Source organism: Prionailurus viverrinus, unplaced genomic scaffold, assembly GCF_022837055.1.
Source record: "Prionailurus viverrinus isolate Anna unplaced genomic scaffold, UM_Priviv_1.0 scaffold_60, whole genome shotgun sequence".
Taxonomy (NCBI): Eukaryota; Metazoa; Chordata; class Mammalia; order Carnivora; family Felidae; genus Prionailurus; species Prionailurus viverrinus.
In genome coordinates this window covers 863,714-878,068 of record NW_025927622.1, presented here as the reverse complement: position 1 = coordinate 878,068, position 14,355 = coordinate 863,714, and the positions used below count along the sequence as shown (strand labels likewise).

General features: G+C 61.0%; 1 protein-coding gene across 2 annotated transcripts; it reads left to right on the top strand.

The window, feature by feature from the left end:
* Nucleotides 1–2,135: 2,135 nt before the first annotated feature.
* Nucleotides 2,136–10,385, top strand: CDC34 (cell division cycle 34, ubiqiutin conjugating enzyme). Of its 2 annotated transcripts, none has more exons than XM_047848374.1 (5): nucleotides 2,136–2,351; nucleotides 4,986–5,072; nucleotides 5,181–5,278; nucleotides 6,059–6,193; nucleotides 9,273–10,385. In XM_047848374.1, exons 1-5 carry the CDS (start codon nucleotides 2,175–2,177, stop codon nucleotides 9,532–9,534), a joined length of 759 nt encoding a protein of 252 aa, XP_047704330.1. In that variant the 5' UTR covers nucleotides 2,136–2,174; the 3' UTR covers nucleotides 9,535–10,385. The 2 variants fall into 2 exon arrangements, with proteins under 2 accessions (XP_047704330.1, XP_047704331.1); XM_047848375.1 differs by having other exon boundaries at nucleotides 2,142–2,351; nucleotides 9,321–10,385.
* The last annotated feature ends 3,970 nt before the right edge of the window (nucleotides 10,386–14,355 follow it).

The following is a 14,355-nucleotide window of genomic DNA, read 5'->3' as shown; positions in this document are numbered from 1 at the left end:
AGCATGGCTGCATCCAGGAGCACACACAGGGTCATCAGGATCCCCGAGTGCCACCTTTGTTCGTAGGGCTTGTGGTGATAAGACGGTCCCCTAACCTCAGGCCAGGTCCCCACTCAGTCACCCCAGCCCAGTGTTCTCAGAAAAAGTCCCAGAGCTGCATCTCATTAGATGGTTAGCCACATGCTGTTCCTGAACCAACCAGTGCAGCCAGGGGCTTGGAACGCTCTGATTGGGTGACCCGTCCCTGCAGCCAGGGTTTGGGGGGTCAGTCCAATTTGAACCTTACAGACTAAGAATGAGAAGCCCCTAAGGGAAAATCAAGGTGCTGTGGACACCCCAGATGACCAGCACTCCAGGATATTTCAGAGCCCAAGGAGCAGGCCTTCCTGGGGGATGAGGCCCCATGTGGCACCTGCTGGAGCGGCCATAAACTTGGTACCTCCCTTTACCTCTCCAAGGCCACCCCGCCCACCCAACACTTTGTGGGGCTGTGGGGATTACATAGGGAGATCCTGGGAAGCCTCTCTGGAAGAATCACGATTAGCTCTCACGACCGTTTATCTATAAGCTACCACACGCCAACGCCGACACTGCTGCTATAGGCAGAGAATGAGCGTCAGAGTGCACTTGGCACAGGGTACACAGTCCTTTTACAGCTGAGGGGCCCACTCCACGCGCCTCCAAGGAGGGCAGAGGTTCTGAGACTCGAAGCCCAGAGCCCCCTTTATGGATGAGACAGTCAAAGCCCCAGGCTTGGGTCAGCCATCTGAAGCTCAGCTCTGCCCAAGGTTCCTTCTCAGAGTACCCTGACTCTCTCCCCTGTGGAGATGTTGCTCACCTTGCCCCAGACAGGTTTACACCTGCCTGTCCTCAGCTGGGACACCTGGAGGAGGGCCGAGCCCAAGGTGTTGCAGCTATTGGCTGCCCCTGACACCTGCCAACAAGGCCACAGGCACATCCCAGGGCGGGACCACAGCAGGGGCCACTGGCCCAAAGCCCACTCTCATGGGGAGCGGTCACCCTGAGGTTGTGCAGGATGTTGGCCTGGGCACCACGTCTGACTCTCATGCCCAAGTGTCCCAGCAAGGGTTGTGTGTCTAGGCCTCGGACCAGCCAGATCTGAGCTCAGCCACAGTCGGAAGGACAAGCTGGGGTGGAAGGTCAGTCTACGATTCGGGCACAAGCAGGGCTCAGCCGAGGGTGGGACTCAGGCGGGGGGTTCGACCAGGATGGGTGCTGAATCAACACTGCCGAATGAAACCCGAAAGCGGAGGTGCACTGATCTCCCCAGCTTCCCTGGGGAGCAGTGTCTTGCCCATCTCTGGATTCCAGTTCGTCGGACCGAATTGAGCAGGGAGGTCACTCCTCACCTCTGCCTCGAGAAACTGAGGCACCGCCCAACGAGGACCGGGTCTGCGGACCCCAGACACTGCCTCACCCCACCCTCCCGCCTACCCACTGCCGGCCGGGCCGCCCTTTCCGCTCGCTCAGAACCGCCGGAGAAGGGAATCCGCCTCCGTCCTCCCTTCCCGGGCCAAAGGACCCCGCCCCGGCCCGCCCCCGGCCCCACCCCGTGCTGGGACGTCATAAAAAAGACCCCAAAAGCTCAGCGGCCGGTGCCGGGACGACGCAGCCCAACCCTGCCCGCCTCCCCGCGCACAGGCGTCCTGGATGCTAGTCCGAGAGGGGGGCGGCGGCGGCCTCCCGGGGGTCGAAAGCTCCAAGGCGCCTGCGCGCTCGGCCCCCTCCCTCCCTCCCCGCGGTTGCGCCTGCGCGCTCGGCGGGCCGGGGGCGGGGACTCCACTTCCCGGCGTGCCCCGCGGGCGGGCGCGCAGGTGCGGTCCGGGCCCGGCCGCCGCGCGCAGGCGCAGTCGGGGGGAGGGGGGGGGGCCGGCGGCGGCGCGCAGGCGCAGCGTGGGGCGGGGCGCGCGGGTCAGGCCGAGGCGAGCGCCGGGCGGGCGGCGGTGCCAGAGCGAGTGGAGCGCTCAGGGGCCCAGAGCGGCGGCGGCGGCGGCGGCGGCGGCGGTGGCGTAGAAGAGGAAGGCGGCGGCGGCGGCCCCAGCCCCGGCGCCTCCCCGGCCGGCGCGCGGCCCGGCCCGTCCCGCGCCTCCGCGGCGGCCCCACGGCCCAGCGCGCCCCCGACCCCGGGCCCCGCCGCCGCCGCCGCCGCCGCCATGGCCCGGCCGCTGGTGCCCAGCTCGCAGAAGGCTCTGCTGCTCGAGCTCAAGGGGCTGCAGGAGGAGCCGGTGGAGGGCTTCCGGGTGACCCTGGTGGACGAGGGCGACCTGTACAACTGGGAGGTGGCCATCTTCGGGCCCCCCAACACCTACTACGAGGGCGGCTACTTCAAGGTGAGCCCGCGGCTCGCAGTCCCGGTTCCCACCCGGCCTCTGTGCCCGCGGCGGTCCCCGTCTCCCTCGGTCTAGCTGGTGGTTCTCTCGGCCACCCCTTCCGTCCCTGGAAGCAGCGGCCGGTCTGCCGGATCCCCGGAGAGAGGGCTCGGGGCGCTCCCTGTTTGTTTGGGTGTGGGGCTCGTGCTTACCTCAGCCTCTGGCGGACCCGGGCCCTCAGCTGCCTTCCCCGCCCCCTGCCCGGAGGAGACAAAGAGCCTCCCCAGACCTAGCAAGCTCTATTGTTGGGGAGCACGGGGTTGGGGAAGGGAGGGAGGGAGGCCAGACTGGGGGGGCTGCTCCGCCACTTGTTTGGGTTCCAACAAAGGCTCAGATGGGGCCTTGCCAGCTGGGGCCTGCTTGGAAAGCAGCCACTCTTCCCGATAGCAGCCGGCCAGGCCCACTTGGCTTCCTCTGGAGCTTTATGTAAGTTGTTCTCTAGGGAACGTTGAGGCAAGACTGTGGCATCACTGCCACTCTCCACTTTGTCCCTGGGAGCCACACCTCAGAGAGCAACCCCACGGACCTGGGACCCGGGACCCTGGCCTCCAAACCTGGGGCCCCTCTCTTGCCGCAACTTGCTTTTCTCGGGTTTCGCTGAGCAGGTGTCCTTTTGGGGCTCAAATCTCACGTCTGGGTCGTTTTCTCTGTCCCCTGTGATAGTTTCATCCCGGGCAGTTCTTTTCTGGGAGCAGGGAGGGGGTGCTGGCCCTGGCACTGGCTGTGTTTCGCGCTAGTGTGACAGAAAATCTGAGCCAGAACCCAGGCAGCTTTCTTGATCTCACCGTTTGAGCCCCCACGTGGCCTTCGAAGGACCCTTGTCAGATTGTAGGGCTTTGCTCTTTGAGGGGAGGGATGGGGCAAGGGGTCTGCCTGCATGAGAGGTGGGGAAAGGGCCCTCAGCCTGGGAACACCCTCCCCCAGCCCTGCCAGGTTGGAGGGGGGGGGGGCGAGCAGAAACCACAGCTAGGCCAGGCTGTGGGGGAGGGGCGGGTGATACTCCCAGGACAGATGTCTGCGTTTGCACTTTTGGCTCCTGTTTTAGCTGAGCCTGCTCAGTGGCTGTGAGGGAGCAGCCTGGTTTGCTGGGGGTGAGTCCTGAGTTGAGATTCCCCTGGTGTTGGGGTGGGATGGGGGGAGGACTGTGGACCGCTCCCGCCTGAGTTGTGCATCAGCAATCCGGCCTCTTGCTTGCGGGTACTGGGTTTGGGGTTGATCACCTAACGGTCCAACTAGATCCCTCCCCCAGCCTCCTTTGTGTGCTTCAGGCTGGAGGGGTGGGAGCTCCATTCAGAGCCGGAGGTGGAGTCCCACCCTGAGGCAACAGCGAGACTAAGAGACGAAGTGAGCTCACGGATCTGGAAGGAAAGGATGTGGGCTTCTGACTCTTGCTCACTAACTGGTTGCAGGGGGTCCTCCACACTAGGGTTGGGGGATTGTCCCGTTTTTCTGGAGAAGAATGGACTGGGGGTGGGGCCCTGCCAGATTCGAACACATCTGCCATAGGTTGTGTTGTGTTGTGTCCTCAGAGAAGCCGGCGGGGGACCCGGGGTGGTTTTGGCACCCACCCTGATCCTCCTGTCGAGGCGTGACTGGGTGGGGAGACCCTCTGCGGCAGGTGTGGAACAGCCAGACTGGGAAGTGCCTGGCGGCCACCGCCACTTCCCAGCCGCTTCCTGCAGCGCCTTCCTTGTCCTTCATGGGCCATGGTGAGCATTTGGGCAACGCAGTGTACTCAAGGGGGTGCCAGAGAGACGCGGTTCAACGACCTCCTCCCAGCTTGCTTGCTGTGTATCCTTGGGCAAGGTACTTTCCTTCTCTGAGCCTCAGTTTGCTCAGTAGTGAAGGCATCTCTGGGGATGCTTGAGACAAGATGAGGTGGGACTTGCTGGGTGTTTGAGAACAGCTGTCCTCGGGGCCATGGCTTAGAAACCTGTAGGGCAGGTTCTGAGCTCCAGGTTTGCTCTGCAGTCACCAGTAAGTTACCTGCCTCCCAGGCCTCAGCACAATCACCCAGGAACAGAGGGACTTCTAAATGCCCCCGTGCCCCTGCCCAGGAGGGTGACTCTCCAGAGATGGGCCTGGGAAGCTCCAGCAGAGGAGCCCAGGTTTGGCTCCCAGCACACTGGCTCGCCCGGGAGAGCCTGGAGCACCACCAGGACGCTAGGCCAGACATCCCCATGTCTGGGACTGGGGCTCAAGCCGCAAACGAAGCTCCTTCACCTGCTGAGGCCTCGGCAGGCAGCCCTCCCCAGTCTGCCCCAGGACCTTCCTGTCTGCTTTCCTGGCCCCCCAGGATGGATGCTTGTGGGCAGAGAGCCCATCCGTCCAGCGCTGACTCATCTCCTCCCACAGAGCCCAGCCCACAGAGGTGTCGGGAATGATTGCCGAGTGAACACACATCTATTTTTACCCTTCCCCACAGCCTGGAAACTGAGGCCTAGGAGTCGCCGCCATGCTGGGGGTGCACAGCTCCCTGGGGCCTGGCTCCTGGCCCCTCCCACGGGCCTGTGTCCTTGTTTGTGTGTTCGTGGGCACAGTCCCTGAGCAGTGGCCAGCACTGGCTGAGCTTTTCTGCTCTCTGCCCCTCCCCAGGCACGCCTCAAGTTCCCTATCGACTACCCCTACTCCCCGCCAGCCTTCCGGTTCCTGACCAAGATGTGGCATCCCAACATCTACGAGGTGAGCCCACCGGGCAGGCCCCTCCCAGCTCCCCTGTAGTGGGGAGGGCACTGCGCTGCCTGGTGGCGGTGCTGTGGGCGCTGACCCCTCTCTCCTGTCCTCACACAGACGGGGGATGTGTGCATCTCCATTCTCCACCCCCCAGTCGATGACCCCCAGAGTGGGGAGCTGCCCTCAGAGCGCTGGAACCCTACGCAGAACGTCAGGTGAGGCTGGGCCAGACCTTGCGGGAGGGACTGGTCAGCACATGGACCCCTGGCCCCCGCAGCATTCCTGACCTTGCTCCTTCGGGGCCTCTTCAGGGCCATGACTCTCCAGAGTACCGTGGCATCTGTCCAAACTGGCCTCCCACCAGGATACTGGGGGCCCCAAAGACCCCAGGACCAATTCTGCTAGCCTCTCCTCTCATTTCTTGGTGCCCCCTGCCCCATCCACCATGAGGAACAGCCTCTGGGAGTCTCGGGTCTGTGTCTTCCCTCCCATGGCCCCTCTGCCTGCCCCTGGGATCTCCCCTCCGTCTCAGGGCTGAGCTGCTCATCCTGAGTGGGCTAGCCTCCCTGCCTCGCAGCCTGCACGTCTTTAGTCCAGCCCGAACTATTGTAGAAGTTGGTGGCACAGAGGGACCTGTTTGCCCGCAGAATGCCTCGGGGATAGGGACATGTGGGACAAAGGTGGTCCTGGCCTCAGCTGCTCCCGCGTCATGTTGTCCTGGGAGCTGGGCGGGCAGGTGGATGGACTGGGGGGGGGGGGGGGGGGTCGGACCCTGCTGTTCTTGGGGCCTGAGACAAAAAGGGACAACGAGAAGTCCAGTCAGATGTCATCTGCAGGGTTGGGGGGCTGTGAGGGTCCCCAGGCAGGTGCTGGCTTCAGAGTGTCCGGAAGCTCCCCAGAGACGCTTGGGCCTGGGCATAGCCTGAGAGCCCAGCTCCTAGGTGGGTGGCGTGGGCCAAAAACGCCCTGCACCTGTTGACTCCCTACTTCCCCAGGACCATCCTGCTGAGCGTCATCTCCCTCCTCAACGAACCTAACACCTTCTCGCCGGCGAACGTGGATGCCTCTGTGATGTACAGGAAGTGGAAAGAGAGCAAAGGCAAGGACCGGGAGTACACGGACATCATCAGGTGAGGAGGGCTTCTGTGCAGGCCCACACACCTCCAGCTTGCTCATGGCCAGCAGTCCCAGTAGGGACTTGCAGCCCTGGGGAGGAGCCAGCCAGCCTGAAGCCTACACCTTGGTTCTTCTGCTGGTCTCCTTGCCCTCAACCTTGCCCCCCCCCCTTTTTTTTAAAGAAAATGGGTGTTCTCTTTCTCTGTCGCACGGTGAGGTGCCCCAGTGTGTGTCGCAGATGTGTAGCTTAATGCCTGTGAGATGTGTAACACGGTGTGTGCATTCAGAGCACCTGTGGTGCACGTGTGTCGCACACAGACCTGGTGGCACATACATACAGAAGCCCCTGAGTGGTGACCGCCAGGCTTTAACAAGGGTTCACTGCGGTTTCTTTGCTTTGTAACTAAAATAGCAGAGACTCTCCCGGTCTTCCGTCATGCCCCCGCCCCTCTCTCCTCCCTCCTGGGGAGCCTCTCCCCTCCCTCCTGGGGAGCCTCTCCCAAGCATTGCGGGGCCTCCTGTCTGCATTTTGGCCCCTGACGCCTATCTATAAACGCTCCGGGCCCACGGTCCTTCGGGTACCTGCTCCTGACATCAACTCTGTTTTCCTACTTTCTTTTGGGGAGGAACATATGTTTTGTGTACTGCTGAGGCCTGGTTTATGTCACGTTGTATCTTTTCTGCTCAGTGGTTTCTTGCTGTGAACATCATTTACATTTGTAATTTTGAAGCTTGGAATCATTTCCTAAAGGCAGAAAATGATCATGATACTAGCGCATTTAGAAAATTGCTATCTTTTCTAGAAAGTAAGTTTTGTCTGGTTAGGAAAGCAATGCATCACTTGGGGATTGGCCAGGACTAATCCTCCACCTGGCGGGTGGTCATTTCCAGTGCTCTCCCCTTCTGAATAAACAGGTGAGCACCCTTGGAAAGGGACCTTTGCACGGGATGGACACTCAGCGGGCAGGTGCGGGACCAGGGTGGGAACCTGGTCTAAGGCCCTGGGTGTACACGCTGTCCGCTTAGGTCCTAGAGCTGCTCGTGCTTGACCCCCTTTTCTCTCTGCCTGGATTTGTGTGAGCTGCTCTGTGTCTGTGGTCCATTGTTACTTTTTAATGCGGGTTTACTGACTCGTTTCATGACAGACTTAACTCTTTGTTAGGTTTTTCCTAGATACCCTTTCAGTTTGTCATTTTTTAAGTTTTATTTAGGTAATCTCTACTCCCAACATGGGGCTCGAACTCATGACCCCAAGATCAAACATGCTTTTCCGACCCTGCCAGTCAGGCACCCCCCCCCCCCCATCATTTACCTTTTAATTAAAAAAAAAATGGGTAAGTCATGTGCACACCTACATTAGGACCCAGCCACTTGAGGTCTGAGTATTTACCCAAGAGAAACGGGGCGCTTGTCCACACCGGTACGCACACGAATGTTCAGAACAGTCTCGATTTGCCAAAGCTGTCAACGGCCCAGGCGTACAGCCGCAGGCAAGGAGGGAGCAGGCCGGGGCCTGTCCACGTAGCCTCAGAAAGCACGTTGGTGTCTGTCAGAGAGGCAGAATGTAAAAGACACAGCAGAACCTCCGGGGGTGAGGGCTATGTTTGCGACCTCGCTTGTGGGGCAGCGTCTCAGGACATACGTGGGTCAAAACTCACCGCCATGCACTTTAAGTTGCCACAGTTCACACAGACGAAGCCCCAGAAACAACTGTGTGCTGAGAAGGCAACACATGCTGTGTTCGTGATAGAGAAACACACGCATCCTGAGAGAAACGAAAAGGAAGCCCCGTAACCCTAACACCTGACGGTTTCTGTGTAGCCCTCCAGACACCCACGTCCACCACCACCCTGCCCTGGCAGCCGCTGATCTGCGTGCTAGAAACGTGGAGAACCGCGCCGTGCACGGGCCTCACACGCTGTTCCGCATCGTGTGCCAGAGCTCTTTGCCGCCTCGTGCTTCACGCTGGACACACGCAGGTGTCAGGGGTCCACAGCCCGTAGCTGCAGGCCGTTTCTGTTGATTTTGGTTCTCTTTCCTCTGAGTGAAGTTGTGCCGGTTTTCTTCCGTGGACCTGGCCCGTTTTTTGCTGCTTCCGTGGTATTTTACGTGAGCAGAATTTTCTGAACGATTTCTGCGGTGTTGCACGTGTGACCTGAGTGCATCAGAGCCCCCCCAAGCCACACACGCGGCCCCAGGGTGACCCATGCGCATGTAGGGCAGCCCCTTCCCCCGTTTGTTTGTCCCCCGTTGTCATCCCAGGATAGCCGTCCCCCGATGCCGGGCGGGGTCACAGCCTTGGGTCTGTGGAAGTGAGGAGGCGCTGAGCGGGGTGTCTGCCACGAGCGATGCCGGGTGCTCTGCAGGCCTCCCGGTGCTGCTGCGCGGGACCCTCGTGGGGTCTCGGGGCGAGGGCGCTCGGCTCAGCTCCGTGGCGGGGGGTCCTGCCCACATGGCCTGTTCTTCGCCCCAGTTTTTCCCAGCACCTCCCACGTGGTGCCAAAATTAAAACCAGACTGTTTTTATCCCTGAAGACTCCCCGTGGGCTGGCTCACATGCGCCCACGTGAGCAAGGCTGTGACGGGCGCTTCTGCCCGCCTGTCCCCCCGCCCCCGCCAAGTGTGTTCCCCACACAAGGGGGGGCAGAGCCGGCTGACTTGGAGCCCCCCCCCCCCCCCCCCCCCCCGTGGGGCGATGCTGCAGGGTGTCCGTCTGGGGTGTCATCTGTGCTGGGACGTGGGCTCTCAGTGTCCACCCTGCCACAGCTCATGGGGGCACCACGCCGAGTCCCCAGGAGAGCTGTCTGCTCTGTCCTGGGCGTGACCCATGGCGCCTGTCACCTCCTGGGCCCGCGTTCGCTTGTCCCCATTTCCCCCTGGCGTTGGCCCTCTTCATCCGCTCCGCCCCTGTCCGGCCGGCACAGGCAGCTGGAGATCTGGTCCAGCCCCGGTCCCGTCGCCCCTGGTGGCTGATGTCTGCCGGCTCGAACCGCAATAGTGGCTTCACCCTCCCACGGGGTGCTGCCGGTCTCCATGATTCCTCTCTGGTGGCTCAAGGGGCCCTCCCCTGTGGCGTCTGTGCTCCTGCCTGCAGGGCCCCGAGGAGACAGAGCGGTGACCTGTGGGCCCGTGTCTCCCGCAGGAAGCAGGTCCTGGGGACCAAGGTGGACGCGGAGCGGGACGGCGTGAAGGTGCCCACCACGCTGGCTGAGTACTGTGTGAAGACCAAGGCGCCAGCGCCCGACGAGGGCTCAGACCTCTTCTACGACGACTACTACGAGGACGGCGAGCCCGAGGCTGAGGCCGACAGCTGCTTCGGGGACGACGAGGACGACTCCGGCAACGAGGAGTCCTGACAGGGCGACCCCAAGAATAAACGTACAGATTTTACCTCAGCAGCCCCGGACTGTGTGGCGAGACTGCCCCATGGGAGGGGTGCTGCCCGGCCCCCTGGGTGGTCTCCTCCCGGGCGTCGCCCCCCCTTCCCGTGCGCGTGTGTCCCGGGTCCCTTGCAGCCCGCCAGGTGGGGCGGGCCTGGGCGGCGGTGGCCTGAGGGATGCGGACCCGCCCGTGTGCGTGTTCAGCTCCTGCTGGCCGAGCCAGAGACTTGGGCCTGCGGCTCGCGCTGACGGATTCACTTGTGGTCACCTCTTCTCTCTGCTTTGGTTTGTTTGGAATCTAAATAAAACGACTTTATGAGAAGCTACAGAACCAACTGTCCTTGGCCTTCCCGAAGGACCGCAGAGAGCGGTGGGCCACCAGGTGCCCCTTCCGGGCCGGGTCACAGCCCCAGATTCTCGGGGCCAGCTGGTCTGCTGGCGGGGCCGGCCATCGGGCCCCAGGCGGCCCCTCTGTGGCCGCAGCACCCCCAAGGAGTCCTGCGTGCTGGTGTCACCCAGGCCCGGTGGCTTCATTTCAGTGTAACTGTTAAGTCCAGAGTGGCCTGGGCTCAGGGTCAGATGGCATCAGGACTGAGGTTCCCCCCCTTGGGTCAGACGAGCACACGCCCAGCCTGACCAGTAACTGCGCCTGGGGCTCAGACGACCCCACACAGGTGGGGGACGGGCCAGAGGGGCAGGTACATCCAGGGTGCACACAGATCCCCACGGCGGCCTGCACACGCTTTTCCCGGTTTGCCCTCGCGGTCTGGTGGTGTTTTAACCTGAATGATGTTTCTCCATTAAAACGTGGAAGGTTTCACTCTTCATCTCTGGCTTTTCTTAAACCCGGAGGGAAGTGCAGGGTGGGGAGGGGCCCCTCTGGACTCAAGTGGTGTTCTCGGCGGGACTGTGGCGGCCACACCTGTTCCCGCTCCTCCTGCACCTAGTTTGGGCCTCTGAGCTCTGTGGTGTATCACCAGCGACCCAGCCTCCTGAGTGGGAGCCTGGGCGTGTGACCCTCGCCCGTGTGCTGAGCAGGTGCAGGCAGGGCCAGGCCAGTGGCTCATGTTTATAACCTCCACAGGGCGCCGAGGCCAGGCTGGGCACTCCCTTCACCTCAGCCTAGAGGCATTTCCGGGGAGCGGTGTGGGGGGCTGGCAGCCTGCACGAGAAGACCTTGGTGGAGGTCTGGAAGCGGACGGCACGGTGGGGTGGCCCGTCCCCGCCCCACCCTGTCCGGGTGTCCTCACGGCACGGCGGCACGGGCTCCGGCGGGAGGACCCCGGGAGCAAGGCTGCTTCAACACTCGGGGGTCACACGCACCACTTCTGCACAGGGCTGGACACGGGCGTGCACCCACCCAGACCCGAGGGGAGGGGCGCGGACCCCACGTCTCCATAGGAATCGTGTTCCCTTCATACCGTCCCCCACACAACTGCCAAGGAAGCTTCTGCACAGAGATCTGACTGATACCTGAGGCCTTGGGGTTCACATCCCATAACCTATCTGCAAAACAGAGATCATAATTAGGGTTGCCCGGGGGCGCCTGGTGGCTCAGTTAGACGTCCCGACTTCAGCCCTGGCCACGATCTCACGGTTCATGAATTTGAGCCCCACATTGGGCTCTGTGCTGACAGCTCAGAGCCTGCTGAGAATTCTCTCTCACTCTCTCTGCCGCTCTCTCACTGTCTCTCTTTCTGAAAAATAAACCTTAAAATAATTAGGGTTGCCCAGTTAAATATAAATTTCAGATAAATCATTCTTACTGTATATATGTGTATATATAATATGGTGGGTATATATCCTGTGCAGTGTTTGGGACATGTTTAGAAAGTATTTGTTGTTTATCTGAAATTCCAAGAACTCTCTATTTTTATTTATTTTTATTTTATTTTTTTTAATTTTTTTTTTTCAACGTTTATTTTTTTTGGGACAGAGAGAGACAGAGCATGAACGGGGGAGGGGCAGAGAGAGAGGGAGACACAGAATCGGAAACAGGCTCCAGGCTCTGAGCCATCAGCCCAGAGCCCGACGCAGGGCTCGAACTCACGGACCGCGAGATCGTGACCTGGCTGAAGTCAGACGCTTAACCGACTGCGCCACCCAGGCGCCCCAAGAACTCTCTATTTTTAGTTATTCGATTTGACCGTCCGGATACTAATGGAGCCTACTTCCTGGGGGTGGTTACGGCTAAACTAGACAGGACATGTGAACACACGCTATAAATGCTGATTTTTCTGGAACTCATCCCTGGCCTGACACACCCGACTGGGTGAGGACAGGATGCCACCAAATGGGCAGTAATGGTTTCCAGAGTCTCTGCACCTGGGTGAATTCATCTGCCTGTTGTGATCAGTTGTTTTGGCCACCTCTCCTTTATAATGACCCCTCCGGTAGCAGGACAAAATGCCCGACTCAAACTGACTTAAACAGAAAGGAATTTAATTGGCTTCTGTGAGTGACAAGGCCAGGGATTTCAGGCATAGCCTGATCAAGGCACTGGTTCTGTGCAGTCTCTCCCCAGACCTGTGGTCACCAGAATAACAGCTCCAGAGATGTCCGAGATGTCCGTGCCCTGATCCCGTAACCTGAGAGCCAGAGAGCTCTCTGAGAGCCAGAGCAGGCAGGGGTGCAGGTCTCCCCTGGAGCCTTCACGGGAGCCAGCACTGCCCACACCCGGACGTTAGCCCCGTGAGGCCCGTTTCCTACTTCTGGCCCCATAGCTGTTAAAGAATAAGCTTGTGTGGCTTCAGGCCCTGAATGTGTGGTAATCCGTTAATCCGCTAGAGCTTCAAGAAGAAACCGTCACTTGCCAGGCTCGGCTTCCACTGAGTGGCCCTCGTTCTCAGGTGTGCTCCTGTCACCTTGGGCCCACCCAGGCTGACAGGCTAATCACGGCAAGTCCAGAGGGTGAGAGCTGCTTTGGAGAATCCCCACGGAAGAGGTTCCAGACCACGGTCTTCATTGAGCTGACTTCCTGGGCACCACGGGAGCCCGTAGCCCCTCTGCTGGCCTTGGGGGCCTGTGTGCAGGTGAGTGGGAGCCAGAGCAAGATGGGGACGGCCCCTGACTGTCAACTTGAACCTCTCAGGAAACGGGGACTTGGGGCCACTGCTAGGCTAGTAACATCAGGTGTCTGGGGCCTCAGAGCTGAGGTAGCAACGTCACAGGAGGGGGTGGGGCCCCTGCCCCTAACCTGGCTCTCTCCCCAGGGGCAACACCCTTGAGATTCACATCACCACAGGGTCTGCCCCCCACTCCTCGCCCATACTGGTCTCGCTGCAGAAAGCTAGAGCCCGCCTGTGCAGAGCTGGGGGGCAGTCCTCATGCGCTCAGGACTGTGCCTCCCACCTAGCCACAGGGGCAGAGCTGACCCACGAGGGTGGCAGAGTCCACACCAGAGGAACCTGGGGCCTGCATGCCATGGTGAAGCCCCCAGATAAACCCACCCTGGAGCCAGCACCAAAGACCCCAGACTACACTGGTTCGGGTAACCAAAAGGCCCCTGTTGCCTCCTGTAATGCAGAGTCTGGGAAGACACAAGCGTCAGGCACAGCTGGATCCCAGTGCTCACAAGAGGTCCTCACGAACCTGCCGCCTCTCAGCCGTGGGATCATGAAGGCTTTCTCTCCTGGCGGCAAGGACGGCTGCCCCTCGGGTCCCACGGAAAGCGCTTGTTTCTAGTGCCGCTGGACCCAGCCTAGGTTTCATGCTGGCCTCTGGACAAATCACTGGTTGAGGCAGAGCCCACGCACGGGGCAAGGCCGGAGCCTCTGCCGAGGGGAACCCAGCCAGGGGCTTGGCGTTTTTGGACACACGCCTTCTGGAGTTCGGGGCAGCGGTGGGAACAGGGGAAGACTGGCCAGACAGGAGCCAGGAGGGGGCTGCAGGCTGCGGAGCGTCCCCAGGACACAAGAGCAGCCTTATGCGCAGCATCAGGGCCATGGCCCGGCACCCAGAGTACAACTGGCCTCCAGTATGGAGAATACCTTCAAGATGTTCAAGGTGCTGGGGGCAGGTTGGAGGGGTAACAGCTTGCATCCCAGGACGCCCTCCCCCAGCTTTCCCATCCTCCACTGCTCTCCTCCCCCCATCCCCACTCACCTACCCCTTCCTGTCAACTGTAGCAGGACCAGAGGCTCCTGGCCTTGCCCCAGTGTCCACGGGAGCCCAGTGCAACATGGCAGGCTGGGCGCTGACCCTCCGGGGTGGGCCCCCACCAGGGCGCTTCGGGGCCAGGCCTGCAAATGCTGAACATCCAGAGTGTGTAATTCAGTGGGTGTTCGTACATTCACCGGGTTGTGTGACCAGCACCTCTGGAACATTCCATCTCCCCGGAAAGCAACTCTGTCCCCACACAGTCACGCCCCACCGCCCAGCCCCTCCCCCACGAACCCCCTTCCGTCCATGGATGAGCCTGTTCTGGACGTTTCACACACATGGACTCACACCCCCGTGTGGCGCCTCGCGTCTGGTTCCCTCCCTGAGCGTCGTGTGTTCAGGGTCTGTCCGTGGGGCGGCGGGGGTGGGCGCCTGGCTCCTGCTCGCAGCTGAGGGGCATGAACCTTTTGCAGTGGACGTCCACCTTTTGTGTGTGTCCATCCACCTGCCGATGGACATTGGGGCTGTTTCATTGGCTGCTGTGAACTGCCTTGAAGCACTTGTCTGCCCACACGCGCCCATTAGGACCGAGGTCCCCACTGGTTTTGCAGGAAGCTATGGTTTTTATTGTTCTTCAACAGACATCCTCAGGTGAGACTGCACTTAGAGGTGTGCTCCCAGGCACCAAGCAGCCTC

Coding starts and splice junctions, on each gene's coding strand:
- CDC34 (XM_047848374.1), top strand. CDS start 2,175: ATGGCCCGGCCGCTGGTGCCCAGCTCGCAGAAGGCTCTGCTGCTCGAG. Junction 2,352..4,985: donor ACGAGGGCGGCTACTTCAAG/GTGAGCCCGCGG, acceptor GCCCCTCCCCAG/GCACGCCTCAAGTTCCCTAT. Junction 6,194..9,272: donor GAGTACACGGACATCATCAG/GTGAGGAGGGCT, acceptor TCCTGCCTGCAG/GGCCCCGAGGAGACAGAGCG.